At 47.5% G+C, this 27,811-nt stretch overlaps 1 protein-coding gene across 3 annotated transcripts; it reads left to right on the top strand.

The window, feature by feature from the left end:
• Positions 1-71: 71 nt before the first annotated feature.
• On the top strand, positions 72-27,040 carry PDGFA (platelet derived growth factor subunit A). 3 transcript variants are annotated; one of them, XM_074158417.1, is made up of 6 exons: positions 72-323; positions 1,434-1,530; positions 8,855-8,959; positions 11,032-11,219; positions 18,856-18,982; positions 21,911-25,111. In XM_074158417.1, the coding sequence occupies exons 1-6, from the start codon at positions 261-263 to the stop codon at positions 21,919-21,921; spliced, it is 591 nt and encodes a 196-aa protein (XP_074014518.1). In that variant the 5' UTR covers positions 72-260; the 3' UTR covers positions 21,922-25,111. The 3 variants fall into 3 exon arrangements, with proteins under 3 accessions (XP_074014518.1, XP_074014516.1, XP_074014517.1); XM_074158415.1 differs by lacking the exon at positions 21,911-25,111 and adding an exon at positions 26,907-27,040 and having other exon boundaries at positions 261-323; XM_074158416.1 differs by lacking the exon at positions 21,911-25,111 and adding an exon at positions 20,600-20,682 and having other exon boundaries at positions 261-323.
• Positions 27,041-27,811: the final 771 nt, after the last annotated feature.

Genomic DNA, 27,811 nt, shown 5'->3' with positions numbered 1-27,811 from the left:
GCGGGGGAGCGGAGCGCAGCGCGGCCGCGCTCCCGCAGCCCAGGGAAGCGGGGCGGGCGGGGGGGGGGGGGGAATCCTCCCGAGCGCCGAGCCGGCCCCGCCGCCCCGAGGCAGCCCCGGCCCGCCCTGGATGCGGCGGAGCCCCGCGCCCCCCCGCCGCCCTTCCCCCGAGGGATGGTCCTGAATTTCTGCGCGGCAGGAGCCGGCCTGCAGCTCCGCTCCATCGCCTCCCCGCCGCCCCCCAAGGCCACCAGACCGCGATGAGGACCTGGGCTTGCCTTCTGCTGATAGGTTTTGGCTACCTGTCCCTCACCGGCTCCGAGGTAGGTGAGAGCGGCTTCCTGCCTTCCCGCTGCCCCGGGGCGGGTGGGGGGGTATCGGGGCCGGGGGTGTGTGTGTGTGTGTGTGTGTGTTGCGGGGGGACGGGTTGCCCACCTGGGCTCCGCGGGCATCTGCGCGCCGGGAGCGCTCGCCCGCGGCCGGGCAGGGGGCAAGTTGCCATTTCGTGGGTGCCGGAGACGAAGGGGAATGACCGCGCACTGCGCTCCGCGGCTGCCGCCTGCCCTTAAGGATAATTACATCTATACCCATTATACGTATATAATAATAATACGTATATTCACGTCCCGCGGGCGCAAACGTGCTGCGGCTGTTTGCGGTGCGCGGAGCCCCGGGCAGCGGCCGCCCCCGCGGCGCAGGGCGCTGCGCACCGCGGGCACCGTTAGTGCCGCGGGCAGAACCGGGGTGAATACCCCCCTCCCGCCCCAAAAACACCCGCCCCTCCCCGGTTTTTGACGGTCCCCCGGATGGCGGCGGCGAGGGTCGGGTCCGGCCCGGCCGCGTACGGCTGCTCGGGGGCGGAGGGGGGCGCGGAGCCGCGTCTCGGGGTGGCTACAGGTGGCCCCGGTCGGGGCGAGCGCGGTGCTCGGCGCCGCGGGGCGGGTCGGAACTTTTCCCGGGACCGGGTGCGCTCGTCCCGCTGCGGGGACCCGCGGTAGGGCGGCGGGGGCTCCGTGGGGACACGGTCCTCCGCGGGGCCCGGCCCGGGGGAGCTCCGCGCCCGCGGGGGGCTCCGCGCCCGCTTGGGTAAACTTCAGCCGGCTGCCCGGGGTGGGCTTCCCCGCCGAGCGGGGCTGGGGGAACGGCTCTGCCGGGCCGGGGCGGTGGGGAGCTGCCCGCCCGGGCGAGCCCCGGCGCGGTTGGGCGAGCAGCGCGCAGCTCCCGCGGGCGCGCAAGGGAAGCGGGGGGGAGCGTGTGCGGTTTTTTTTCCCCGGCTTCATCCAAACGCCTCCAGCAAACACCCCCCACCCTCCATAACCCCCTCTCTCCCCCTCACCCCCATCCCAGTCCCTAAGCGCTGGACCCCCGGTGGCGCAGGGGCGCTGCGCGGGGCTGCGCGGTGACCCGCGGTGTGTGTGTGTGTGTCTTTGAAGGAGGCCGAGATCCCGCAGGAGCTGATCGAGCGGCTGGCGCACAGCGAGATCCACAGCATCCGCGACTTGCAGCGCCTCCTGGAGATTGACTCCGTAGGTAAATTAGTCCCGTCCTCCTTCCTTCCGCGCCGGCGGCCGCCGCCGCCCCGGGGGGGGAGGCACCGCGGGCGGCCGCGGCCCAGCCACCCGCACCCGTCTCGGAGCTCCGGCCGGGGCGCCCCGGGGGCCGGCCCCGCGCAGGGGGAGCCGGGCACCCCCGGGATGGGGAGCGTTATTTGGAGGGGAGGCAGCGGGCACGGGGCCGGTCGGGAATTAAAACTTCGCGGAGGAGGAGGGGGGGTGGGTTCGGGGCGGAGAGGGACCTGGTGGCCCCCGGTGTTTTCAGAGCTCCGGGGCTCTCAGCGGAGAAGAATTTCCGTGAGGTTTGCTGTTGGTCTTGCATCGCTCTGTTATCTTTAAACTACTGTCCTAGAGGTATTTAAAATATTTGAAACAATATTTATGAATGAAGTAATGTCTCTTCGAGCGCTGGGCTTTATTAAAAGGAAAATAAACCCTCCGCGCTGATTTTAAACAGGAACCTGCAGATGAAGCTTAGCCTTTAAAATATGCTTCTTTTTTTTTTTCTTTTTTTCCTTCTTGTTTTCCGAAGGAAAATAGCGCAGGGTTATTTTCTGCATCATTAGGCATGCAAATGGGTGTAGTGAGAACGTGCAGTTCAAACAGATCGTTGCAGCCGTAAATCAGGTCTGGGAGCACTGTATCGCCGGGGCGCTTATCGTTTGGTTTCACTTGATGCACTTTGTTCCTGGCGATTTCTTCCCTTAGTTGAGAGAGAATAAACCCGGCACCTTTGATGTGCCCAGGGGAAACCTGCATCTCTCCGAAGAGCAAACATGGAGAGGAATGAATGAGTCCTTGCTTGCCTTGGTACCGGGCCATCTCCTTTTAAACCATATGCTGCGTATTTTTGTAAAGTCTGTGCCAGGTTCAGTCACCTTCAGTCAGTGTTGCAGGATCCTTCTAGAGTTTTAACTCGCTGCTTTTTGTGCAGCGCTGCATTAATGAGCAGGGAAGCACTAGGAAGGTATTTTACAGACGTAGCTTTCAATTTTCCCGTGATTAGGGAGCGAACGGTTTCCCATTACGCTGAAAATGGGAATATTTCTCTCTTGCACAACACTTCACTGTAGAGGCTAATTACTAATTACCAGATCTGCTTGGCACCGGCTTAATATTTTTGGAGAGCAGCGCTCCATCGTTGCTGCTTATCGCTGCAATTAAAGACGCTTTCACAACAGGGAGGGGGGACGCAATACATATTTCCCCACTGAAGACTCTTTTTTGGACCAGACAAGTGCACGGCTGCTGAAATTCTCTTTCCCACTGAACTCGGGGAGGGGGAAAGGCTGGGCTGCTCTGGCAGGAGGGGCTGGATGTCAGCGCTGGCGTTTTCAAACGCTGCGTGTTTCTCCTGCGTGTGAGGCAGTCTGCTGTAGCTACCAGAATGCACTACTTATTTATTTATTTTTATTTTCCCCCGATCCCCCAGTGTAACAAGCCCAGGCTTCATTTTTAAACACCGCTTGCAAGGAGAGCAAAAGTTCACACGGCTCCGTTGCAAGGGAACCGAGCAGACAAGCGGAGCAGCGGCGGGGGCTGAATAAATGAGTAGACGTAGCAGAGGAGAGACATTTATTTCAGAAAACAATGATTTACCTCGTGGCAAATATTAACCGGAGGATGCGTGACCAAAAATTGAAGGGCTCAGCCACAAGTTTACTCTTTCATTTTGCTTGGTTTTGTGCAATTTGTCAGCTTAGAAGCCGTTCGAGAAGCAAGACACATAAATATTTTACTATTTCAACATGAAACAGTAATGCCTTAAGACGTGAACTCCGTATTAAAAAATAAACCCAAAATATTCAGCCTTTGGCCCCGTTCTTGCTGGTGTGCTCCTTCCCTGAGGCACAGGGGCAGGGCTGGAGCTTCGCAGGGACCCACTGGTCCTTGCTGCCCGCGTTTGCGTTTCCCGGGCGCAGTCCCGCAGCCTTCCCCGTCACCAGCAATCCCTGCTGAGGGCTTATCGGGGTGACTAATGGAACACTGAAATTGCCGTGTTCTCTTCGGTAAACAGGATCGGGCCTGTTTACTATATTTAGTATCGGCTTGGATTAGCAAATCAAATGTTTTCTCCTTGTCACTGGTAAGGTGATATTTGTGCAATGTGTTTCCTTCGGGCTGGAGCTGCGTTTCGGGAAGGGCCAGTTCAGGGAGGGCTTGTACAGTAGATGCATTTCTGTTTCACAGCATGCACTCATTTAAAGTGGGGCTTGGAATAAAAACACTCCAGGGATTCTTTTCTCCCTCAGTTTAGTGCGTGGCATTGCCAGGCCTCCTGCGAGCGAGTAGCCCTGTTTAAACTCGGTGGGTGGACTCGATATCTTGTAGGTGAAGAGTTTGCCGGCTGAGGCGTGCACGCAGAAAATGTCTGATATTCCCGAGTAGCAAGGCAGAATCTGTGGAAAACGAGGGGAGAACAATCATTTTCTCTCCTGCGATGCAAAGCGTATATTTTTAATTGGAAAAAGTAAGTTTTCCAAGTCAGAGTGGGCAGGTTTTTCTTCTATTCTGACAGATTTGGTCTCTATATTGTAACGCAGAGATGACTGATAACCCCCTTCATAAAATTAGAAACCACACCCCCAGACCATCTGGCATATTACTTAAAGAAAAACACTACCCAACATGGAGCTTATCATTGTATTCAAAAAAGAAAATCCAGGCCGGTTTGTGGGAGCCCAGTGCTTGCCTGTCCGATTTGGAGAGAACCCCCCGCCGAGGCAATGTGAAAATTGGCAGAAAACGGGGTCTTCTGTTAATTTTGCTGCGGTTGGGATCTGGAGGTGACGGGGAGCGGAGTCTGACCCTGTTTGGAGCAGAAAGGGAGCGTGAGCCCGGGCGGGCGCAGCTGTAGCGTGCCGAGTACAGTTTTACTACTAACAGACTAAGTCACCGAAACGGGGGCATTTCCTACACTCCGCCTGTGAAGTTCTCCTTGGCTCAGCAGCATGGTTTTTTTTTTTTTTTTTTTGCTTTTTCCCTCCTCCCGCCTCACCTCTCCCATCTGTCCCGTGGGAGGCAGAGTTCATTTCGTCACCTATTATGTTTGCCTCTCGCTGGGGACAGATTTTCCCCTGCGCGGGGAGACGCGGGGCCGAGCTGGGTGGCGGGGTGTGAGGGCAGCAGGCACCGGGTCACCTTAGGCCGCGTGAATTTTAACGGCCCGCGGGCAAGAACGAGCAGAGCGGGTTCTGTTGAGCAGAGAAACGTTCCACATGAATGGTGTGCTGCCATGGAAAAGCGTGAAGTTTGCTGCAGAGCTCCCGTCGATGGGAAACATCTTGTGTTGAGTTGGTGGCTTCTGGCATGGCGCTGAGATTGGGGGCGTTACAGTGCGGGGTGTTGGCTTCCCTTGCCCCCCCGAAACACCACGAGAGGTGGGCATTGACCCGTGTCCCGTGTTTTCCCCCAGGCAGACAGAGGCAACACCCCTCCTCCTTTGCAGTTGGTCCATCACGTCTAGGTAAAGGGAGAAAACCACCCTAAACCAAACAGGATCTTGCAGGCTCTACTAATATTTCCTTTAATAGATCAAAGTTGAAAACTTCATGACATCTCCCCGCAGTTGGATGTCAGAAGGGCGTATTTTGCATCAGCCAGAGAGATCAAACAAACAGGTTGACGTTGCCTTGGGGCTCTAGGACACATTTGCAAGACAGACCATTTCAGGTTTTTTTTGTACCTTCCACTGAATTCCTGAAAAAAAGAGATAATGAGAATTTCCTTAGTTGCTGCTGTTGGCACTGGAAGTCCTGGACCTCTGCTTCCTGGATGCACATCAAAGTGACATCTACAGGGGTTTGTGTTAGGAGCGAGGGATCGTACCTCACACGAAATCGTTTGGGAAGGAGACGGCAACGCGAAAGTGAAAATTGATAAATAGAAAATAGCAGTAGTCTTCGGATGCTTTCCACAGGCTTATTTGGGGAGAAGAGTAATCACGTATTGGCAGAATGTCACAGGAACTCTGTGATTTATACTCCGTGACCCAGTGGAAGAATGCCAATCTGACAAAAAAGAACAATTTCAGCTACACTAATGGATTGACCAAGGCTAATTGCGAGAGTTTTTCTACCCATCATTGATATGTTGTCAGTACAGAAAAGATTACAGAGAAATTTCTTGATCAGCTGCCACGAAAGCATTTTTTTATTATTAAAACATTAAAAGAGAGCTGCATTAATCTGGCTCAGTGCAGCATCCTCCATCTTCGCTCGGTGACAAGCAGCGCTCAATTTCTAAACTAAGAACCACCCGTTTCTAGGCTTTCTGCCCTAAACCTCGCTTCATGAGGCGCTGAGCACCCGTAAACCCCCGTTCCCTTCCCTAAGAGCAGAAACACCTATTCCTGCGACTTCACGTTCCCAGTTAGTTCATTGAGGGGAAAAATTGATGCAAATTCTGATGTGGTTCGTTCAGGAATCCTTTTGCTGGATTGTAAATTGGGTATTGGGCTTCTTTAAGGTCAAACCAGAGAGTGCTGTTTGTAATTAGCGCAGCATCGTTGTGTTCAGGAAATGGAAGCAAGTCTCCTGGCCACACATCCAGGGTCAAGTGTGGGTTTAAAAGCCGATTTTCTGATTTCTCAGTCCTGCTCGGGCTGAACTCCTGTTCGCTTAAAGATCGCTTGTACTGCAGTGATTTTCCCATTGACTTCCCCAGGAAATGGCATTCCTTCCAAATGCCTGTGGGGACCGGGGGGGGACACCAAGTGCCTTTAGCATTATAGTGTCTTCTGGCACCAGCCATGTGCTCCGTAATTCTGTTTATTAAAAAAAAAAAACCCAACGTTGATGCTGTATCGATAAAAATAATCCAATTTGTGATGCATAATGCATTGGGGTTTGAGTGGAAGTTGTGCAGTCTGCTGTGCTAGCTGGGTACAGCTCCTCCTTAACCCCCCAGCCAAGCATGAGCTTAGGAAATGATATACATGCCTAAGATATGTAGCGAGACAGTGAGATCCAGTATGAGCCAGAGGCCTTCTTCACCTTAGAAATCATCTTAGAAGCAACACATGCTCCTCGACGTGTCATTTTGCTTTACAAACACGATGATGGGATATGGCTAATTGCAGCTGAGTTGAGCAGTTATATATAAGCACATGGCTCAACATATTGGTGAGCTGATCGTACTATTCCTTTAGTCCTACCAGTTCCTTCAAACGAGACAGCAAGAAATCGGTGGTGTTAGGAGGGAGCGCTGACGGCTCCTCTTCTCAGGGTGATGTCTGTGCCCACCAAGCAGTTCGGTTTAGAGGCACTAGTTTTGTCTTTAACCTTATTAAAACGCTGTTTGCACACGGACAGAGATGCTTCTTGCTCTGAGCCTCGCCTGGATCTCACCCCGAGCAGAATTCGTGCTGCTTTCTTTCGAGGATCACTCGTTGCCTTAAAGGGAGGGAGAGTGTGTGAGGGCTTGGAGCTGCCAAGAGGGAGGTCCTTGTGAAGGTGTTGGATGGCAGAGCGTTGGGAAGTGGGAGAGGGCTGGAGGGACGTCAGAAGGGGTTCTGGTTTTGCAGGATCCTTTCTGTGTCAGGTGGATGGTCTGGTGCCATTGGAACGGGATGCAGGAGACCTGGCTCCATGCCCCAGCTCCATCGCAGGCTTCCTGTGGGGTCTCAGGAGAGCCATTGTATTTACCCCACCGATGAATTTTCTGGAGCGTGGGGTACAGTAAAAGCAGAAATAAAATAAAAATCAGTCATTGGTGTGTTACATTACAGGACTGGGACTGCAAGTAAGGGCCACTGTCAGCTGATCAGGTTCCAGAATTTCCCATCGAAATCAGTGGGAAACAAGCACTCTACATAGGAGGCAGGAGCCAACTGATTTGGGTAAATTGAGAGTCTAGATTTCACACCGACTTATTTCAGAGGAGGATTCCTATCTCAGCTGGTTAGGAAAATAGACAGAGCCAGTGGGTGATGCTGGCACCACCTCTTGGACTTCCCATTTCACCGTCTCTCAGCTGCTTCCGATAGCATTTGCCAGGGAGCGAGGACAGACCTCGAGGCACAGAGATCTCTGTGAAGTGCTTGAAGGTACCACCGTCCTCATGTCCCACCAGGACACACTCCTTAGGGCAGGATTTCTTGGAGACAAGGAGTCGGTTGGTTTGTAGAGCAGACACTTAGGATGTGCTTTACTCATAAAGCTGAGAATAAAACAAGCTCCAGAGTCACAGGTGATGAACGAGGCAGGGAGCGATGGTGCAGAAGATGGAGTGTAGGATGCTGGTAGCGTGTAGGGAGGGTAATTGAGTACTCTAATAACCTTCTACATTTTTTAGTGTGCATCACAGTTTTCTTTGGAGTCAGCAGTGAGACCTTGAAGCTCTCCAGCGGTGTTCCAGAGAGCACTCCAAGCAGCAGAGTGCTAAACCCCTTCCTTTTGGTGTGCCAGAATCCGTGTGCCATCCACAGCTCGGTTCCATCTTCCTCATCCCCTCTTTGCAGATGGTGCTTGTGGTTTTCGGAACCCCACTGGCTGGGACACGACCTGGGCTGCTTCGCTTCACAAAACCAAATAGCTGGAGCAGTTATTTTGTTGTTTTTTTTCTTTTTTTTTTCCTTAATGATAAATGAAATGCCAAGTTTTCCATCTTGGCTTTTTCTCATGGCCCTTTAACCCATGTGGTAGGCTTATTTAGGGAACAAGACAAGCCTGGATGCAGTCCCAGAGCTTGCAGTAGCTTCAGATGCCCCTCCAAAGGTTAGGATACTTCACAGGGGATTTGTTCTGCAACAGAGAGGCTAAAAGGAAACCCAGGCTAGTTACTTCTTGCTTTTTGATTCTGTCCCAGTACTGCCCTGAAAACCAAGCAAGAGAAAACGTACAGAGGCAGCATTGTTGCTGCTGGGCGTGTAATACCTTCTTTTCTACCCCAACCTCCTGCCAGAACTTAAAAAAAAACAACTTCTTGTAAGAAACATTTCACATGAAATATCATTGTTCTTATTTCTACACCTTTCCAGTCAGAAAAGCTTTATTATGCCTTTCCCATAAAGGTGCAACTGTTTTGCTTTAGGTACGGTTTTGTGTCACAAGAGTGTGCAGTGTTTCCAGGATATTGGATATTATGGATATTAGAATTAAATTGTGTTTGCTCATACACGACATTTAACATCTGTGTCTTCCCTGCCTTATGCCCTTGCAGTTGAATTGATGGGAGTTACATTAGACTTAAATTGCAGCAGGATTTGGTCCTGTGCACAAGATTTATATCTATGGAGCAGCGTGTAGCGACATTAGTGCAAATAACGTACCTGAGGTTTAGTATTTTCTTTCCTGTTTCAGGCTATGAGGATGTTTCAGAGGCAAACTTGAGATCTTACAGCGTTCATTCTGCTAAACATGTGCAAGAGAATCGTCCCGTGCCCATCCGCAGGAAAAGAAGCATCGGTAAGAAACGAGCTGTTTGTGCTTGGGGAGTGAAAAACAGAGGGGGGGGCTTTTGGTCAGCCGGGTGGGACGTTTCACTGGAAAAATGTCACACGCACAAAGCAAAAAAGGCCATTTCTGGTTGCTGCCTTTCTTTTTTGTACAAAACGGGCCGTTGCCCGAGAAGGCTGTCTTCTGGAGGATGTCCATAGGAGACAGACAAGCACAAATTCTTTACATTCACTGTCTTGTTGCAGCATGTTAGAAAGCTAGACCTCGGCTGGAAAATGCTGTGATATTCAATGTATAATTCATAGTGTGGGGAACAACTACAGCAGTGTGCTTTAAAAAACATCAACAGTTGGTAGAGTTTTCAGTACAGAAGCTCCACAAAAGGAAACAGCTTGACTCTTTATTCAAAAGAAAAAAAACCACCAGTTTATCCAAAAAATTAAAAGCCATTGACGGAAATGCTGGGCCACTGATTTCCATCATTGCTTATCAGGCATGTTTACAGAGGATTTTTTTCTTAATAAACAATAATGATGGTGATCCAACAAAGGCCAGATATAAATATAAAGAGATGTTAAGGAGTTTTAGAATGGGATTTGTATGCAATGCTTGTTCATCTGATCAGACCTGAGTGTTTTACCGTTCCATTTGAGTGGGGAAGACATTCATGCTCTGATGCGTTATAGGTAATAGTGGATATATTTGTTCGTTCGGCAGTGGTGCGGGGCAGTAGAAGGCACAGCGCGCCCTCGGCGTGGGTTTGCGGTGGGAATTGGCCATCGCCCTCGTCGCATTGGATGCCTCTAGAGAGCAGGGGTTCCGAAACAGTAGGCTGCACTTGGCACCTCACCCTGCAAGGTGCTGAATGCCTCCCGAAAAAGTCAGCGGGAACTGGATATGCTCAATAGGACTTGCCAGCTCTCTTGCAGTACTGGATCCGTTAATTTTCTTGAGTTCGTGGCACTGGGGATTGAGAAGAAGGATTTTCACTCTGTTTAGCCGAGTGAAATGCATCTCTTTCAAAACCAAGCCTAGATTTTCATGTTGCAGGCACCGGCCGGGCCTCAACTTCTTGTACTTCAGGAGTAACTGAAGAAGTGCAGGCAGTGTTTCAGTTCCCTGACACATTTAACCCAAAGCTGTCACTGCTTCCACTGTAAGGCAAAAAAACCCAAGCTCCCTTCAGAGAACAAGTTGTCCCTGCAGTTGGTATTATTTTCTGGACCGATTTGAATTACCGGCTTGACTTCTTGGGCAGTCCCTAGGTTGAGAACGATACCCTGGTTGGATTTTTCATGGCAGCATCATGCAGCAGCACAGGGATATTCTTTATAATCCTCATGTGGCTGAAGCTGCAGTCCACAAGATCACCTTATCCTGCCCAGCAGGATACTGATTCAGCTGCAGGTTCTCCAGTTGTGCTGCTCTCGTGGTTTTGCCTCATTTGAGGAATAACAAATTAAATAAACCCCAACATGTTCAAAGCTTTGGTAACTTCATTCAGAAAAATGGTAGCTGCCATTTGGGATGGCAGATGGACCAGGGGGATGTTGAGGTTTTGGAGGTGGAAACCCAAGACTCAGAAGTTTGGAGCTGGCACAGGTTGTTTCCCAGCTCAGCCAATTTGGATGTGATATAAATGTCCTCAGTGCAACTTCCATGGTGGTATTCTCCAGGTATTGCACGTTTATGTGTGCAGTGATGGCTCCAGTACTGTAAAACAGCGCTGCTGTGGGGCTGTGTTGGAGGATCATCTAAGCTGGAGGAGCTCCTGGCTTGCTGTCACTTCTGAAGAGCCAGGGTTGTCGTGTCTCATGGTATGTTGGGAGCCAGCCCATGGTAAACCCTCATTTTAGGGCTGGGCTTATGGGAATGAGTCAAGCCTTTCTTTAGGCTAGAGCACACAGCTCAGTGGTAGCCAAACAGTGCTCAGCACTGACCTGTCAGTGAGCAATGGGAACTGAGATCATCTCAGCCCACCAGCTAAGGGTGCCGCTCATAAGTCAGTGCTGTAAAGTATCAGGGTGCTCTGAGGTGGGAGCAGCTGCTCACCGGGCAGTGTGAATTCCTTGTGTTCGCAGAGGAAGCCATCCCGGCTGTCTGCAAGACACGGACGGTTATATATGAGATACCTCGGAGTCAGATTGATCCCACCTCCGCCAACTTCCTGATCTGGCCGCCCTGCGTGGAGGTGAAGCGCTGCACAGGCTGCTGCAACACCAGCAGCGTGAAGTGCCAGCCCTCGAGGATACACCACAGAAGTGTCAAGGTGAGCACCTGGTGGCCGCCGAGCCCTAGGAAGGTCTTCCAAGGTCTAAAATCTCCAGGTATTTTGGTGGTTGCTCACTGTGTCCTGGATCTTCATTAGCCATCCTCGTAGCCGCAGGGTCAGACACTACGCTCCGCTCCCTTTCGAGTGAGCAATGGCCTTTCCCAAGTTCCACGATCATTGGAGAATCTTGGGCTTAGATGTGATTTTCACAGGATTCCCTTTAGGTTTTTCTTCCTTGGTAATGAAAATAAAGTCGATTGTGTCTTTCCCATGATCTCTCGCAGCACAGATCTTAAAAGTTAAGAAGATAAAATGACTCAAGGGGCATTGGACTTAAAAAAATAAATAAATCACAGTATGGAATGCTGTTTTCTTAATTGAATATTATGCAGGCTAAATTGGGCTTTTATATTTGACAACATAACACTTTTGATCTGAAAAAATGTGTTTCAAATTATCTTACCCCAGGGATAGAAGACTCAACGGCTTCATGCTGTATTTACTCATTAGACAAAATCCCTGTTGCAATTTTCCAGTAAATATTACGTGAAATATTTCTTATGTTCATTTGGCTTCACAGTGTTCTAATTTTTATCAGTATTTAAACAAGTAATGTTGATTTACATCTGCGTGTAGGAGATTAGACTTACACTTAGCATTTACATTGTCAAGACTCTGAGTTCTTGTTGGCCCTGGGTATTTTAAGAGCAGAATTTAAAAAAAAAACCCAACACATTCTTGAATATAAAATTGCCCAGCACAACACGCTGATGGCTGCGCTTGCAAGGGATTAATTATTGAGAAAGGTGCTGTTAACCCCTGTAGTGCTGTATGTCCTACACACAAAATGTTGTTTTTCATACACATGGGCACGCGTCTGAGCAGGATTTCTTTTTCCTTTCCATTTCTGAACATCTGAAAAATGTTTTCACACCCCAATAAGCTGGAGAAACATCTGAACAGATTCCCTCAGTCTTTCAAAAAGTGATTACACTTCACATGTGCTTGCTGCCCTTCCTTTGGGGGATATGCTTTGCAGAAACAATTAAAAATGAGGAAGAAATTGGGATCAATAGTTATTCAAGGGTTGAGAACTGGGGAAGTTGAAGTGCTACAATTCTAAGCTGTTCGGAGTAGGAGCTAAACAGCAAAGTGCCTCAGGGTTGTAATATCTCATGCTTTTGGCTTTGGATTTGATACAGCCATGTATTGCGGACCCCGTGCTTGTTTCCTACCCCTGCCGTGATGGGATGGATGACACAGAGAGGGGTTTGGCTGTCGGGGTCCCCGCTGCTGGGGACACCGCAGGTCCCTGGAAGCTCCAAACGCTGCAGCTGGCAGCAGCTTTGGAGGATGGCATTGCCGGGGCTGCTGCCCCAGCCCACCGCCACCCCAGAGAAATCTCCATTTTTCATTCAGTCCTCCCATATGCTGTTAGCGCTTCTGGATTTGCATTCATTTCAACAGGGTGCAAGCTAAAAGTAGGCTCAGCCAAGCAGCTGCTTTTTGTGGCTGTGTAAATATATTGCCACCAGCAATATCAACATACGTCAGCCGGCTTTGGAGGACTTCTTTTTTTTTTTTTTTTTCTTTCCAAGCTCCAAGACTGCTCCAAACAGTCATTAAGTAGAAGGGGAAAAAAAGGACAAGAGGTCAAGCAGGAACAGGATGTTCATTGTAAAGGTTGTAGGCTGACCCCACTGTCACACCAGAAATCTCTGAACAGAATCCATATTTATGCCCTCCAGAGTCAGATCCTCTTGTAGCTTTGATATAATTGATGGTTTTATGAGCCTTTTGCCAGTCCCAGGTTCAGAGCTGAACGTCTGCTCATGCCATTAAGTAGCTGGCCCAGAGCGAGGGTCGGTGGAGAGGTAGGGGGAATGGTTTTGGAGAGGCTTCTCGGCTGTCCCTGCCGTGCGGTTGGAAAAGCCGTCTTGTGTTTTCCCCCTGATGTCAGACTGCATAAAAGCCCTCTTTTGATTAAAGATTGAAAAGGCTTTCCCCACTTCCTCCTCATTGACAAGGTAGTGAGCTCATAGCTGGCCCATTCACACTAGGAAAATGTTCCCCCAGAAAGGTCAGCAAGTGGGTTTGCATCATCCAGCGGGCAAAAGCAGCGGGTGTTTTCTTTGTCTTACTGAGAGCCTCTGTAGTCGAGGTAAGAGACGGCCATGGCAGTGTGGGAGGAGCACTGGAGGGCATTCCTGTCATGGGGACACGATTTGAAGGCTGTAGGCTTCGGGGATGTCCTTCCTTTGCCTTCACCGCCCCTTGGTCAGTGAAGTGCCGTTAATGGGCTTGTGGAAGTGAAGCTGTGGGGAGGCTCCCAGCCAAGATTGTTGGTGAAACAGCTTCCCCCAAATGGGTCCTCTGTGGTTTCCCCTTCATGGGGTGGGTTAATAAAAGGTGGGTTTCCCCTGCACCCTAACAGAGTGAGCCCATGGGCCTCCTGGCCCTAAAGAAATCCCTGTTCAGCAAGTTGGACCTTGACTGAATAAAGTGGCTGGTTGGGAGTTGCTCTTCCATAGGAAGGAAAGAATGGGATTTCTCTCCTGACAGAGAAATGGTGGCAGGGATTGGTGAGCTTAGGGGTGCCGGTGTCTCTTACAGATAGATTTCCTCTCCTGTCTGCAAAAGCATTTCAGTAACATCTGCAGATTCTGTCGCTTCTGCACAGCAAGATCAAGTATTTACCAAGTACCAGTCCGTAATTTATGTGGGGGTTTCTGAGCTGAGCCTTCCCAAGAGGTTTCTTGTAGTGCTGAGCATGATGTTCTTTATGTTTTTGGTCACGGCAGCAAAATCCAGTTAATATTATAGAGCAAATCCTGCCTATACTGCTAATTTTGAATAGCCGAGCTGAGTATTATGGTTGTTTCCAGCAATGCTCGTTTCCAAACTAAGAAACAAGAGCTAAATCACTCCATCTACCTCAGCTTTGCCTTCTGCTCTGCCTTGAGCCACAGCCATGCCAGCGTTAGCCATTTCTGAACACTCAATGTTGAGGTGATTTGGGGAATTTAACCTAGGATATTCTTACAGTAGATTAGTAGGAGGGAAGGACGCAGAGAAAAGGAGCTGGAAAGGAAGGAACGGAGGAGCAGCTCCTCAGCTCTTGTCTGGGAGTTGTTCAGAGGTTTCGAAGAGAGATGGGGGAAAAAAAATGCAGGAATTCAAAACAGGTTGTCTGGCAGAGCCACCCAGCCTCTGAAGAGGTTAAAAAGGCCTCGCAGAACAAATTGCACGTGTAGGTAAAATGGCTGTATGTCATGTTTGCCGGTTTAAGAACATTTTTCTTCAGAGACTCTTCCTATGGTTAGGCTAAACAGCACTGATTTTAGCCGTGGCTTGGCTGGAGATAGCTGCCAGGCCTTGGTGGGACCGGCAGGCAGGACCAGCTGACAGGAATCAAGGGTTGATTTACGAATGGGATAAATAAGGGAAGCCCTGAGGCAGGTGAAGACAAGATGGAAAAGCAGAGGTGTCCTTGGGGTATGAGAAGAACCCCTGCCAGTCGCCTGATAGAGGGTAAGGTGGCTACTCCCCCTTGCAAAGAGAGGACATAGAGACACCCCATCAGCCATTTTCTCCCCAGGGGCGTAGTGGCTTTGCTGCAGCCTTTTCCCGTTCTGCCCCCGGACCCTTCTTCTAGCCGAGCCCCAGCTGAGGCGCGCCAAACCGCCCTCAGCGCCTGTTCCCGCCCCGGAGCCTCCATGCTGCCCCCCCGGCGCCTTCCCAGCGCGCCCCGCGGCCGCCTCGGCCTCCCGCCCCGCGGGGACTGTGCTGCGGGGCCGGCGCGCTGCCCGAGGGGGCTTCCTGGGGCCGGGCCGGGCCGCACCTCCCCGCCCGGGGCTGTGAGGGGAATTTCCGCAGCCCCGGGCACTGACAGGGCCCTAGCCCGAGACTGTGAAGGAGGGCTTCCCTCTGCCCCAGGCACTGACATGGCCGTACCCCCCAGCCCGGGGCTGTGAGAGGGCTTCCCTCTGCCCCAGGCACTGACATGGCCGTACCCCCCAGCCCGGGGCTGTGAGAGGGCTTCCCTCTGCCCCAGGCACTGACATGGCCGTACCCCCCAGCCCGGGGCTGTGAGAGGGCTTCCCTCTGCCCCAGGCACTGACATGGCCGTACCCCCCAGCCCGGGGCTGTGAGAGGGCTTCCCTCTGCCCCAGGCACTGACATGGCCGTACCCCCCAGCCCAGGGCTGTGAGAGGGCTTCCCTCTGCCCCAGGCACTGACATGGCAGCCTGTCTCCATGTGCTGACAGGACAGTGTACCCCCAGGCCTGGCTTGCCTGCAGGGAAAACTCTCCCAATCCCTCCCATTAAAATAACTGCGCACCAGGCTTTTCTGAGCTAGGGAGTTGCCAGAGGAGCGTGCTGCAAATGTCTTTAATGGGTATTTTAGGATGGGTGGCTGCCAGGCCTCCCCGCCGGTTCCCATCCCGCCTGGCAGGGCAGGCACACGCAGCTGGGGCCGTGGCAGGCACCGCGCCATCCTGCCCGTATTTAGCTATCAGCCACATGAGTTTTGCTGTTGTGAGGAATTTCCTGTGCTGAGGCTTCTCTTGCAAGTTCCTGCCTGTGATAAATTTTGGCTTTGTGCTAGAGGTGTTTTGGACACTTGTACTTACGGTCTTGTGCTATTCCTGCTGTTACTCCCTGATTTCATCTCTCCTGGAGGAGCTCTAGAAGAGGTGTTCCCATGGCATTTCCATTAGGACACATGGTTTTTATCAGATTTTATTTTCATTTTCACTGAGCCACCACACCATCCGCAGGGTAGTACCTGGAGTCTACAGTGACACAAATATGGTGCCACAGGTTATACACCATTTAACTAAGCTAGTTGGTTATTTCATTGTCTTTCTCTTAGGGAGTTTTTATATAGCGATATTTTGTGGTTTTGGAGGATTTGAGGTTGTCATGGTTTTTAGTTTTGTTGCATTAGAGACAAGTGAAAGAAGCTGATGTTGGTTTGTTGGGGACTAACCATCTCAAAACATTTGGTGGTACACTTGAGAGTAACTGTACGAGATAAAGACCAGGGAGAAAAATACAAAGGAGGAAAAAGATGCTAGCACAAGGGCAAACCCCATGCTGTTAGAGCTATCCCTGCTCATGCCCACCAAAAATCTGACCTACTGTCTTTGCCATTTTAGATCGGCATCGATAATAGATCCTGTGTGGCAGCAGGTGCTACCAGATGACACCAGCACAGCAATTTATGTGGTTTGTGCTGCTTCAGTGTGAATATTCACAACATCTGACAAAACAACATTCCTTTAAATTGTGTAGCATGAAGTAGGGGAGTGGAGTGTGTGCTGGATTGTATTTTAACTACAGTACCATAAAAAAAAGCTTTAAATTGCTGCATAAATTCATTATGATCCTATTCTTCAAAGTATTACCTTTTTGTGTGTTTTTTTTAACTGTTGTTCAATACCAAATAGCCACAGGAACTGCCTGTATTTTTTGGTTTGGAAAACCAAGCAAAACAGGGACAGACTTTAAAAAGCTTGATTACAGTTTATTTTTGTTGCGTGTGATTTTCAATAAGACTGGTTTATTCTAACAGCTGTAATAAGCATGGCGGGTCTGAAAGCTGTTTCATGATTGCTGGGTCTCCCTTTTTGTCTCTGATGATGGAGGTGTCTTAATTACTGTTTGTTTTTGTAAATTTTAAGGATTAGTCATCCTTTGATGCCAGATGACTCAGTTGTGCCATACATTTTTAAATCTTTGCGTTCAAAGGTTTGATGGAGTTGGGTTCTGATAGGAGATTCTGAAACCTACTGCTTCGACCCACAGTTAGTCTTTTCAGCAAAAGCCATGGCCAGTTCTTTATCTGTTTATATGGAGACCAGACAGTTGGACGATACCTTTTTAATGTGGACACTTAATTATTGCATCTGTCTCTGCAACTTTTGTTTGCCGGGTAAATGAAAACTCGTTTCCAGATCCTGTTGACAGAAAAGGCGGTGACTAAAATGTGGATCTGAGCTCCTTGCTCCATGGAAACAATGGCAGGTCTCCCCTTGACTTCAGTAAGGCCAGGGTTTTGCTCTGGCTTCTGCTCCTGTTATTCAGAGCTCCTTGGTAGTTCGTGTCCGCAGAGCCAGAAGAGTGTTTCTGGCAATGTGATGGGGTTTTTCTCCAGCCACCACTTTTGTTTTGTGAAAGTGTTGCTCCACTTTTGGGAGAGCCAAGGAGTGATTTTCATAGTGTGAAGATTGATGTGGAGCATTGAATCCCCACCAAACACACAAGTAAACCATTACCAGGAGAGTCTAGTGTGATTGTGGATGCTGTGTTTGGTAGTAACTGCAGCTTTTGGTTGGATCAGACTTTATGGCTTTGCCACATAAGTTTTGTAGAGAGAACCAGTCTCCTGTCCTTCTGCTTCCTCATCTTATTTTCGTGCATTCCTGTACCATGTAGTTGTCTTGTTTGCTGGGACAGCCACACTGCAGCCCTGTTTTGTCAAACAGTAGATAAATCATTAGTAGGACTGAGAAGCCCTGATTTCATTTCAACGATTTCCATTTCAAGTGAATGATTATCATGTATTCACACAGTGTTTAACACAATTGTAAACTAAACGTTGGACCCCATACACACTGTCCAGCACTCTGCCCACTGTAGGCCATGTTCCCTTGCATGTCTATGACCATCATGCCCATTACATGTAGTACAAGTGTGTGCCCACCATCCCACAGCCCATTTTGGCACCCCAGTATGTCCCTCTTCTCCTGGCCACTGGCACCAGTTGGTCAGGATGTGCTCCTGTTCAGTATCCCCCCACCCCAACCTCCTTCTCTTCTGCATTGGTTTCCTTCAGATGCGAGACCTGCATGTAGCCAGAGCTTCTCCAGCTTCCTCTGCCCTCCAGACTTTATTTTTTTTTTTTTTAAGGATGCCAGTACTTTGGCCTAAAGTGGAGCAGTGCAGTTGGATGGACTGGAGAGAAGTAGTGTACCTGCCAGCTCTCCCCAGTAAAGCCAAAGGCTGGCCCCGGTTTGAGTGGTAGTTCCCTTGGACCTAAAACCAGCGTGTGGGAGCTCTTGTAACCAAGTCCCAGGTCATCGCAAGAAGCGAATTGGATTGAGATCGGTGCTTTCTAAGCTGATACTCAGAGCCTGGTTCTGTAGAGCTGAGTACTTTACGTTCAGAGGGCTCTGGAGACACCGATTGGTAAATCCTAAAATGTTTTACAAACCAAACTGTTACCTTCAGTGTGAGCCTTCAGCTTAAGACCAGTGTTCAATGTGTACAGAAGGCCATGCTGAACGTGACAGTCTACGAGAGCAACCACTGATTTGAGTCTGTATAGATGTTTATTGTGATATATGTGAAAACTAAGTTGCTTAAAACTTCAAACTAAGATGAATGGGAAATTGTTTTATCTCTTGGGGGGAAAAGAAAATTGTTTCAAACTGCTGAACTTGAATAAACAAATAGTCTGCGCAATAAATAGTTACATGATGCACAATTAAGATAAAAGATGATTAGTATGCTAACGTTTTATATGGGTTTGGCTACATTAAAAAATAGAGGTATATGGTTATCTGTCTTCAGTTCTGAACTATAAGTATGTTAATGTGTCTCAGTACATACCTCATCGTATTTTATAGGTGGCAAAAGTGGAATATGTTAGAAAAAAGCCAAAATTAAAAGAAGTTCTGGTGAGATTAGAAGAGCATATGGAATGCACCTGTACATCATCAAATACTAATTCAGATTATAGAGAAGAAGAAACTGGTATGTTTTCCTTTTATTATTGCATTAATGCTGTTTTCATATGGACCTTATTTTTATATTAGTAAAGAACATAAAGCAAACCTTGCTTCCAGTAAACTCAGTAGAGAAGCTCCCAACTACTTCTCTGCGTGTTGAAGATGCCAAATGAGGGACAGTTTGTGCTGGATAAAGAGTTTGAAGTTTAAAGCGTATCAATTCTCACTAGGTTAGCCTTTAAATAAACGTAAATGCCCGGTAGTATTCAGGTCTTGCTTAACTAAGTTAAAGGTTGTCATGTTGCAGCTTATTGGTGAACTCCGTTGCCTAATTTCTTTAGACTTGGTGGAGACAGAGCTAAGGCTGAGATTTACTTGACCTTGGGGAAAATATTAATGAAACGAATGTAAAGCACTTAGGAATAAATTCAATATTCAGAAGTAAGGAGTTTTGAAACAACATTGCCCCTTCCTGTTGTTTTCTTACTTATATATAGTCAAGAATTTGTCAGTTGTCATGCTAGACCTAAGTTTGCCTTACCAAGACAACATTTAAGTTGCCATGGGGAAGGATTTATGGGGAAAAATACTTTCTTTCGATCTGACTTTCATAAACCCACTTAAAATCATTAGATCCTCTTATTAGGGTACAATCAATGCAGAACTTGACACATATTCAGGAAACCCACTACGGGGCACCTCCCCCTCTCCTGACTTTGGTTGAAGGCAGCCTCAAAAGTTTGCTTTCACCTCTGCTGGGAATTTAGGGGTGCAGTACCCCCAGCCCCCAAATTAGAGTCAGTGAAGAGCAGGTAAATATAGGGAGAAAAGCTGCCCAAAGGTGATAGATTTCGTAGGTGGCTGGGTGAAGAAGGGGTTTCTGAACGTACTGTCTCCATCCAGCGAGGAGACATAAATCTGATCTGCACGAATGTAAACCTCAGTTGCTGTGTACAGAGCAGAAGAATTACAATTTGTATAAAAGCAAAGTTAGGCCTCTGCTGTGATTTTTTTATCGGACTTCAATTCATAATGTGAGCTGAGTGTTTTAGCCAACACTAGGTTGAGTTATGATTTAGACAAAACCACATTTAAAGTGGTTATTTTCATGTGTGCATGGTTTGATATTTTTTTGTCTTTTATTTTGAAAAAATATTTCATTAGATTCATTTCAGTTTTCCAAAATATCTTTAATTGCCGAAGACTAAGCAGTTAAGATTTTTAAGATGAAAGCTTTCCTTTCTGGTGTGTGTGAAAAATGGGGTAGAATTGTCGTGAAAAAATAGAGAGTTCTAGGATTTAATTGCTGATAGGAACAAAACTTGCACCAGCAAGTGGCTGGTGAGCTGAAAATAGCTTAACTACAGAGCTGAAAGCAAATGTTGAGTACTGCATGGTAACAGGAATTATAGATGGATCTCGGAAATGATGGATGCGATGCCAAGTTGGTTGATTATTTCTTTGCTTTTGTATGATTACTTTGTAAACAAAATGTCAAATCAGATGTTATAAAGTTATTACTTTAATGCAAAGGATAATGAGATTTCTTTGAAATGTAAACGGTTTGAGTATTTATTACTTCAGTGTTCAACAAAATGCATTACCTTAGGGCTTTTTACCAGCCCTGCCCTTATGTTAACAGGAAGGCCTAGGGAATCAGGTAAAAAACGGAAACGAAAAAAGTTAAAACCAACCTAAAACCTACTGGAACTATTTGATATTCAGGTAGGACCTATATGCTGAACACCCTAATAGCACAAGTACTGGAAAACTTAATCAAATATCATCACTTCAACTTAATCACTGTTCAAAATCTTGACACTTGCTACCTCGAGGCTGCAAAGAGATTAGATTTGATTGGCTTTGATAATTCTACCTGCTGGTATTTTTCCTTTAAGCTCCACATCACCATCAGCATCTTACATTCTCCAGCTACTTCCTTTTCTTGCCTTTTTTGTTTCTTTTTTTTTTTTTGGAGGGTGCTAATACTTCAGCTTCTGAAATCTCAAGTTCCATTGCCTCTGCTTTTGTTTCATTATTATTGATTTCTGAGGTCAAAACATGGCATAATAATGCATGAACGAATTGCCAGGTTACAAATTCGTGTGTTCCCAGTCACTGGCCGTGAAATGTCGAGTGTACATACAGCAAATCCTATGGTATGTGTGACCATCAAACCCACGTTTTGGCATGAACTGGGATTGATTGTACATGCACCTGAGATGATCCCATGATCCACCTACCTGCCTAGGAAGATGCTTAGAAATTCCATGTTTTTGGTGTTGCAGGGCCCTGTGTTACTTACACCAGAAAATTAAGGTCTTTTTTTTCACTTTTGGTCTGTTCAGTCTCAGTAGGTTGATGACAGTCATCAAAATTCATGAGGCTTTCAGTGTAGTGAAAAACTAACACCCTCTCACTGCAAAAATGACTGAAATCCTTGGGCCAGCATATTAGCAATGTACGGTTATGGCAATACACATTCCAAATTGAATATGGAATTTCCATTTCTTAATGACTTGCAATTATGTAAACTGCAACACTTGCCATTGGTTCTAGTATTTGGAGTGGGAATGACTTGGATTTTGCAGTGTATGTGCCTGACGCCTGGATGATGGTGAATTTAATTTCCAGCACCTGTTTTTGCACATAAACTCCCAGTGGCAGTTTTCATTTGTACCAGTGTCTCGTTTCTAAAGAATGCTAAACTTGATATCCTGTTTCAGATTAACAGGTATTTAATGGGAGTAGTATGATAGAAGCAAAGATTTTCTAAAATTCAACTTTAAAAGTGAGCATGTAAACTCAATCAAAACAGCATTTAGAGCTTCTTGTCCCAGGTTAGTGACTCTTCATGCAGAACAGTTTCTTTTCTTTTTTTAAGTCATCTACTTAGAGGATAGGACCTTTGATTCTAATCATAGAGTTATTGTATCTTTTTTCTCTCCTGCAGATGTAAGGTGAAAATAAGCTAGAAAAAAAACTTCTCTCTGGGACATGGATGTACATGGTTTGTTACATTCCTGAACCTACTATGTATGGTGCTTATTGACTGTATACTTTATTTGTTCTCCTGTGTGGAAAAAAAACTGGCTCAAAAGAACACTTAATGAGAACAAAGAGACAATGTACATTTGTTTAATGTGACATCAAAGCAAGTATTGTAGCACTCTGTGAAACAATAGGAAGCTTCCCTGTCCAAAAAAAAAGGAAAAAAAAAAAAAAAAAGAAACAGAAAAGAAAAAAAGACAGTTGAATGAATGGAGGATACCAAAAGTACTCAAAAACATGACAAAAATCTAAGTGAATAGTGGATTTCTGTCAGAGCAGTCAACGGTGCTTTACGTCAAGACATGTGCCTGAGTTCTTGATGAAGATGGATGGACACTGATGGACTTCAGGCACAAAAAAAGCAGGAATGTATGAAATGATCAAATGCCACGCAAATACTCTAGAACAATACATCCTTGCTTGGTGGTGTTTTAAAAGTCTATACAAAAAAAAAAAACCTTCTGGGGAGCCTTAAGTGGATTTTTTTTTTTTTACACCATAAAGTGATTATTAAGTTTTCTTTTTACTCTTTGCCTAGCTTTTTATTATCTCTTGGACTACATTTGCCAATAACACGTATAAAAGACTGGTGTAACAACAATAAGCAGAACACACAAAACATTATGGTATTTCTCCTAGTGGGATGCAAACTAATGAGATGTATTAAAATAAAAATGGTATACCTATGCATAATTTTCTAGATGTTTCTTGGTTTATGTTCCCCAACCTCCCCCGTAATTTAAAGCATTACATAAAAAGAAAAAAAATAGGGGAAAAAAAGAGAGATGTGCGTAAACAAATCATAGGATATCCATGCAAAAATCTTTGTTTTTTTTTCCTTTAAGACTTATGCCAGTTGCCTACTAGTGATATTGTGTTAGCAATTGTCATTCTTACCAGTATCCGGATACTTTGATTTCACATGTTGGAGCTGTGTGAAATGTACAAATTCTTGTATCTGCATTGTACAATGTCATGGTGGCATGGGAACTACCTTGCTGCAAATATTTGAACAAAACCTAAAATTCTTTATTTTTGGTAAAATGTTATGCTTTATGTGTATTCAACAGAAATATGTGTTTTTTGTAAAGGTGAAGTTTGTATTTTTATCTAAAAATTAACAGTTTTATATACCTGAGAAAGCCTGCTATGTTTTCTTGAACCAAAAAAAAAAAAAAAGAAAAAAGAAAAAAAAAAAGCATTTTGTGGTCATATTTTTGTAGTAGACTAGCCCAGATAACATCAAAAATCTATTTTAACTATAGCAGGGCCGATGAGAGACTCTGGCAGCAGCTCCTGTGTTTTCCCAGTGCCAAAGGCTGAGATGTTGGGTTCCCCCCAGAATGCCGTGGGAGTCCCGTGGCAGAATCCTTCTGTGGGGCTCTGGGGACGGGGTGTTGTGCCAGGGGTGACACGGCCACTTGCTTGGCCGCAGTCACTGCCCCCCTCGCTCCCCCCAGTAGTTTGCGTTACGTACCCTTTGTTTCCCTTGGGTTGTCGCACAGGGGATGTAACACCAACTACTGGATTCTTCTGTGTGTGAAACACCTACAAAGAGATTAAAAGTCTGGAACAACAAAAAAAAGTTTGTCTTGAAGACAGTGTTTCCACAACTGCAGAACCTTAAAACAACAAAAGCGAGAGAGAGATTTCTAACTTTTCCATTTCTTTAAATATAGTTCAGACATTCCCCCTCCCTTCCCCTAGCTGTGTCCAGTTCCAGCCCAAGGAAGCAGCGAGGGCTGACGGGCGCTATTGGCCTCAGGCGCTACCCCAGCCCTGGAGTTAGTCACCCTTCTCTCCTGTCGTCATCTTCCCGCTGTATTTGTTGAGCACCAAAACTGGAAATACATTGAACTGAGATTGTCTGTGCTTGTTTTCCACTAAGTGTACTGTTCACGATGTTATGCACATGAATGTATGTGTCTGCGTTTTAAAAAAAAAAAAGTGTATAAAATGTAATTTATATATTTATGTTTCAGTGGGATGCCGATAATGTTGCTCCGTTCCTTTTTTGTCTAAAAGATATCTAATGAAAAAAAAACCAAACAAAAAACCATATATCCATTAAAATGGTGTAGATGAAAACCATGATGTGACCCACTCAGACACTGCGCAGGTATGAAAGGCTGTCAAAGTCACTTAAGTGGAATAATTTGCAAAACCAGCTTTTTTATTTTTTGGGAGCCCTGAGGTTGCCCTGGCTTGAGGAGGTGGCGTTCAGCCCTGCGGTAACTCGGTGGAGTGTTGATGGAGATCTGCTGATTGACATCACCGAGGAGCCTGGCCCTGGATTAAAATCTTGGGGGGGAAAAAAAAAGGCAAAGCGAGTGGCACGTGTTTTATCAGTGCCGGCAAGTAAATGCGTTACTCAAATTGAGCAAAGCGGGAGAGAACAAAGCCTGAACGGGGCCCTTCCCGCTCCGTGTCTGTTGGAGATGTGTCATCTAGAGTTAATTGTGTGGCTGGGGACACGGTGTGGTTCCCCGGCATGGGGTTGGTGTGGCACGCAGCAGGACACACGAACATCTCAGGGCTGTCTCCTTGGCCAGTGTGAATTGGCAGGTGGTTTTGACTCCTGCTGCCCCCAAGCTCATTTGCATCAGATGAGGATCCAGTCCCTGGTTGGTACCGCAGGAGGAGGGGTGTCGCGAGGTGAGCATCGCTCGCTGGGGTCCGGCTGAGGTATTGCCACTAGCCTGGGACCGTCACAGCCTCTGCGGGTAGCCCTTCAAGGTGGCAGATACAGCCCGAAGGGAGGGTGCCGCTGCAGGTTGTGACGCAGGAGACATGGATTCAAAGTTAAGTTGGACATTTCCAGGGGCCATATCCTCAGCTGGTGTAAATCAGCACCACTCCGTTGCCCGCAATGGAGCTGTACCCGCTTACACCACTTGAGGGGCTGGTCCCTCATTCTTGCTCATCCCTTCCACTACTCGGTCCTGCAGGGATCTCGGGGTGTCGTGTACTGTCGATGTAATCCTGTGTTCTCTAATACTTAAGCACAATAAGTGAATATAAGAATGAGTGTCAGACTTAACTTTGAATGTCCGAGCTCTGGAATGGTTTGTTTCACCATTGTGGCTGTAAATTAAACAGTTCTCTGTGCATTTGTGGATGCTGTGTCCTATCTTCTTCCGCTCTCTGCTGGAGGTGGACTCCGTCTGGACTTGGGGAGCGCAGCATTTGGAGTGTTGGAGGGAAGGGTGCAAGCAGTCGGAGCCACAGGAGACCTGACTGACAGCTCTGTGATTTGGGGGGCAGGGGGTGGCGGTCGGGGACTTGGTGAAGGGGTTGAAGATGATGGTTGTGCGTCACGTTTCCGTGCAGTCCTTTAACACCTTGTCCGTTTTGTCCTTGCACGTACCAGGTAGAGATCTGGGGACAAGAGATTTTTCTGTTACACATTCTGCAGTCACTTCCTCTGTCCATTGATTGAGAAGTTGTTGGTCTGATTTTGTCCTTTTTGAGGTCTTTTCTGGTCAGAAAGCGTTTGTGTAGGGGACTGCCCGAAAGGAATCTCAGCGTTACGATGTGGTGCTGGTTCTTGGGTCAATCTGTTACGTTTAATTCTGTGCTTCATCTTCCCAGAGCTGCCCTGCGGTTGCTTTGGTTGAGTGAAATCAAGGATTACATGCCAGTTTGCTTTCCCTTTCTCCTGTCCTCCATCCTGCTTGGCGTCTGCTCTATCACACAGCGCACGGTGACTATGGGCAGTGGCTCCTCTCCCACCCTGGAGGTCCCTGGGCAGTTCCAGCTCTTCTGTGTCCTTGAGCTTAGGCTTTTTGCTCTGCTTGGAACAGCATCTCACCGTCTCCTCCCTCCAACGGGCTTCAACGTTCCAGCTGTGAGGTTCTCCTGGTTGCCCTCCTCCTCCTCCTCCTCCTCCTCCTCCTCCTTGTTGTCTACTTCCCAGCTGTTTCCTGCCTGCCTTTCCCGTCCCTCTCCTGTCCCTCAAAAATGATTTTCCCTTCCTAGGATCTGTCTCACCATAGATCTCTCCTCTCTCCTCCTGCCCGATGGAACAGCCTTTGATCTGTTTATCTCCAAATCAATTGCCTTATCTAGGCATGTGCCTTGACATCCCGTCTCCCAGGCCTGCGGGCTCATAAGTGACCCCCACCTGGAGGACAGATGCTGTTGTAGGGACATGGGTTTGTGGGGAGAAAGAGATTCGTCTTTGCATTTGGAAAAATATTCATTACGGAAGGCTCCCCGCTAAAGCCCTGGCCAGTTCCAGCAGCAGCATGGCTCTGGACTGGCAGTGTTGAAGCTGTTCCAGACATCTGACAGTTCAATTAAGATCAGTGGCCCCGTTTATAATTTAATTTGAAAGTGTACCCAAAAGCGAAGATGAAGTTTCAAAGCTACCTCAGATTGGCATGCTCATATTTTACTGTCATGCGAAGGAAATCATGTTGGTAGGTCCCGTCCAGAGCTTTGAAAGTCTTACCCTGAATATTTATCTGACCCTCTCCTGGGCTGGAAACTGTGGTTGCTTTAAAACCAGAAACAATGTGGAGGTTTTCAATGAAGTAATTTTCTTGGTGTTTCTAACGCGCAGATTCTGGTACTAGCACACCTCAGAAAGAGTAGAAATTGTTTAAAAAACAGGTAAAAATCAGTTAAACCTGTAAGAATCCCACTTAAGCTCACTTTAATTTCAGGTAACAGAGAAAAGCCTGTCAATGTTGCATTCCTCAAGAACCAGCCGATGTCTTGTATTTATTATTTCATTTAATCTCTGTGTGCTTTCCCCCATTGTAAGAGCGAGGCGTTACTCCACGTCTGAGCTTTTCCGTCCCGCTCTTGGCTGTAGCGTCTCTGTAGACACGGCCTTGAGCCAGTTTGTCCTCCGATCTCCTCTGAAATAAAGAATTATTGTTATCCCGTTCTAGGCGAACCCGGGTCCCGAAGAGGTGACAGTGCAGGGTCACACAGCGAGGCCATGGCAGACCTGGGGCGAGGACTCCAGTCGGAGTGCTCATCCAGTGCCCTCAGTCCCACCACCATCTTCCCTTTCCAGGAGTGAATCCTTGCGCCCTTAGAGCTAAATACTGAAAAGACTGAGGGTAAGTCGTTTTGCCTAATTATTGTGCATCGGGTACTTGATGGAAACCCGCTGCCCTATGGGCAGCGAATGTGGTGACTGGTGAAACCCCAGCTTTCTGCCCGTGCAGATGTGCAGCCTTTTGTGCCATCATGAGCCGGTCCTTTCCTGCCTCTCCGAGGAGTCAGCCTTCCCTGACTCACAGTCAAAATTACGCACGTAGAACAAATGGAGACTCAGATTTTTATGGGAATTTACAAAAATTCAGTGGACAATTTCCATTGTGCTTCCCTTCAGCGTTGTTCATTCCTTTTATGGTGTGGGTAACATTTCCTGAGGGAACTGTTTTTATCATGGGCCTGATCCTGAAGTTTTTTTTTCCCCAGGCCCTAACGTGGAAAAGCGCTTTAAGTGGTGCCTGTGTTTGCCCTTCCTCAAACCAGTGCCTGGAACTTCGGACAAACATCCCATTGACCTCCGGCAAACGGAGCAGAGTCATAGAATCATAGAATTGCCTCAGCTGGACGGGACCTTTCAGGTCATCGAGTCCAACCTCGATGCTTTATTACTGGTTTTGAGTAGGGTCTGCCTTCCCAACCCAGGATCCCAGCTGTGGGATGGGGGCGCTTCGTGCTCTTAAGAGTGTTGCAGTACGTTATGAGCAACCCCAAGGATGAAGTAACAAGGCTAGAATACACAACTAGAAAAACAGCCAGGAGAATCGCACTCTCTTCTGCTCCTGTGGAGGTTGCC

This window comes from Numenius arquata, chromosome 14, assembly GCF_964106895.1.
Source record: "Numenius arquata chromosome 14, bNumArq3.hap1.1, whole genome shotgun sequence".
Lineage (NCBI taxonomy): Eukaryota > Metazoa > Chordata > Aves > Charadriiformes > Scolopacidae > Numenius > Numenius arquata.
This window is presented reverse-complemented; position numbering and strand designations above follow the sequence as displayed.

Coding starts and splice junctions, on each gene's coding strand:
- PDGFA (XM_074158415.1), top strand. CDS start 261: ATGAGGACCTGGGCTTGCCTTCTGCTGATAGGTTTTGGCTACCTGTCC. Junction 8,960..11,031: donor CCGCAGGAAAAGAAGCATCG/GTAAGAAACGAG, acceptor TTGTGTTCGCAG/AGGAAGCCATCCCGGCTGTC. Junction 11,220..18,855: donor TACACCACAGAAGTGTCAAG/GTGAGCACCTGG, acceptor CGTATTTTATAG/GTGGCAAAAGTGGAATATGT.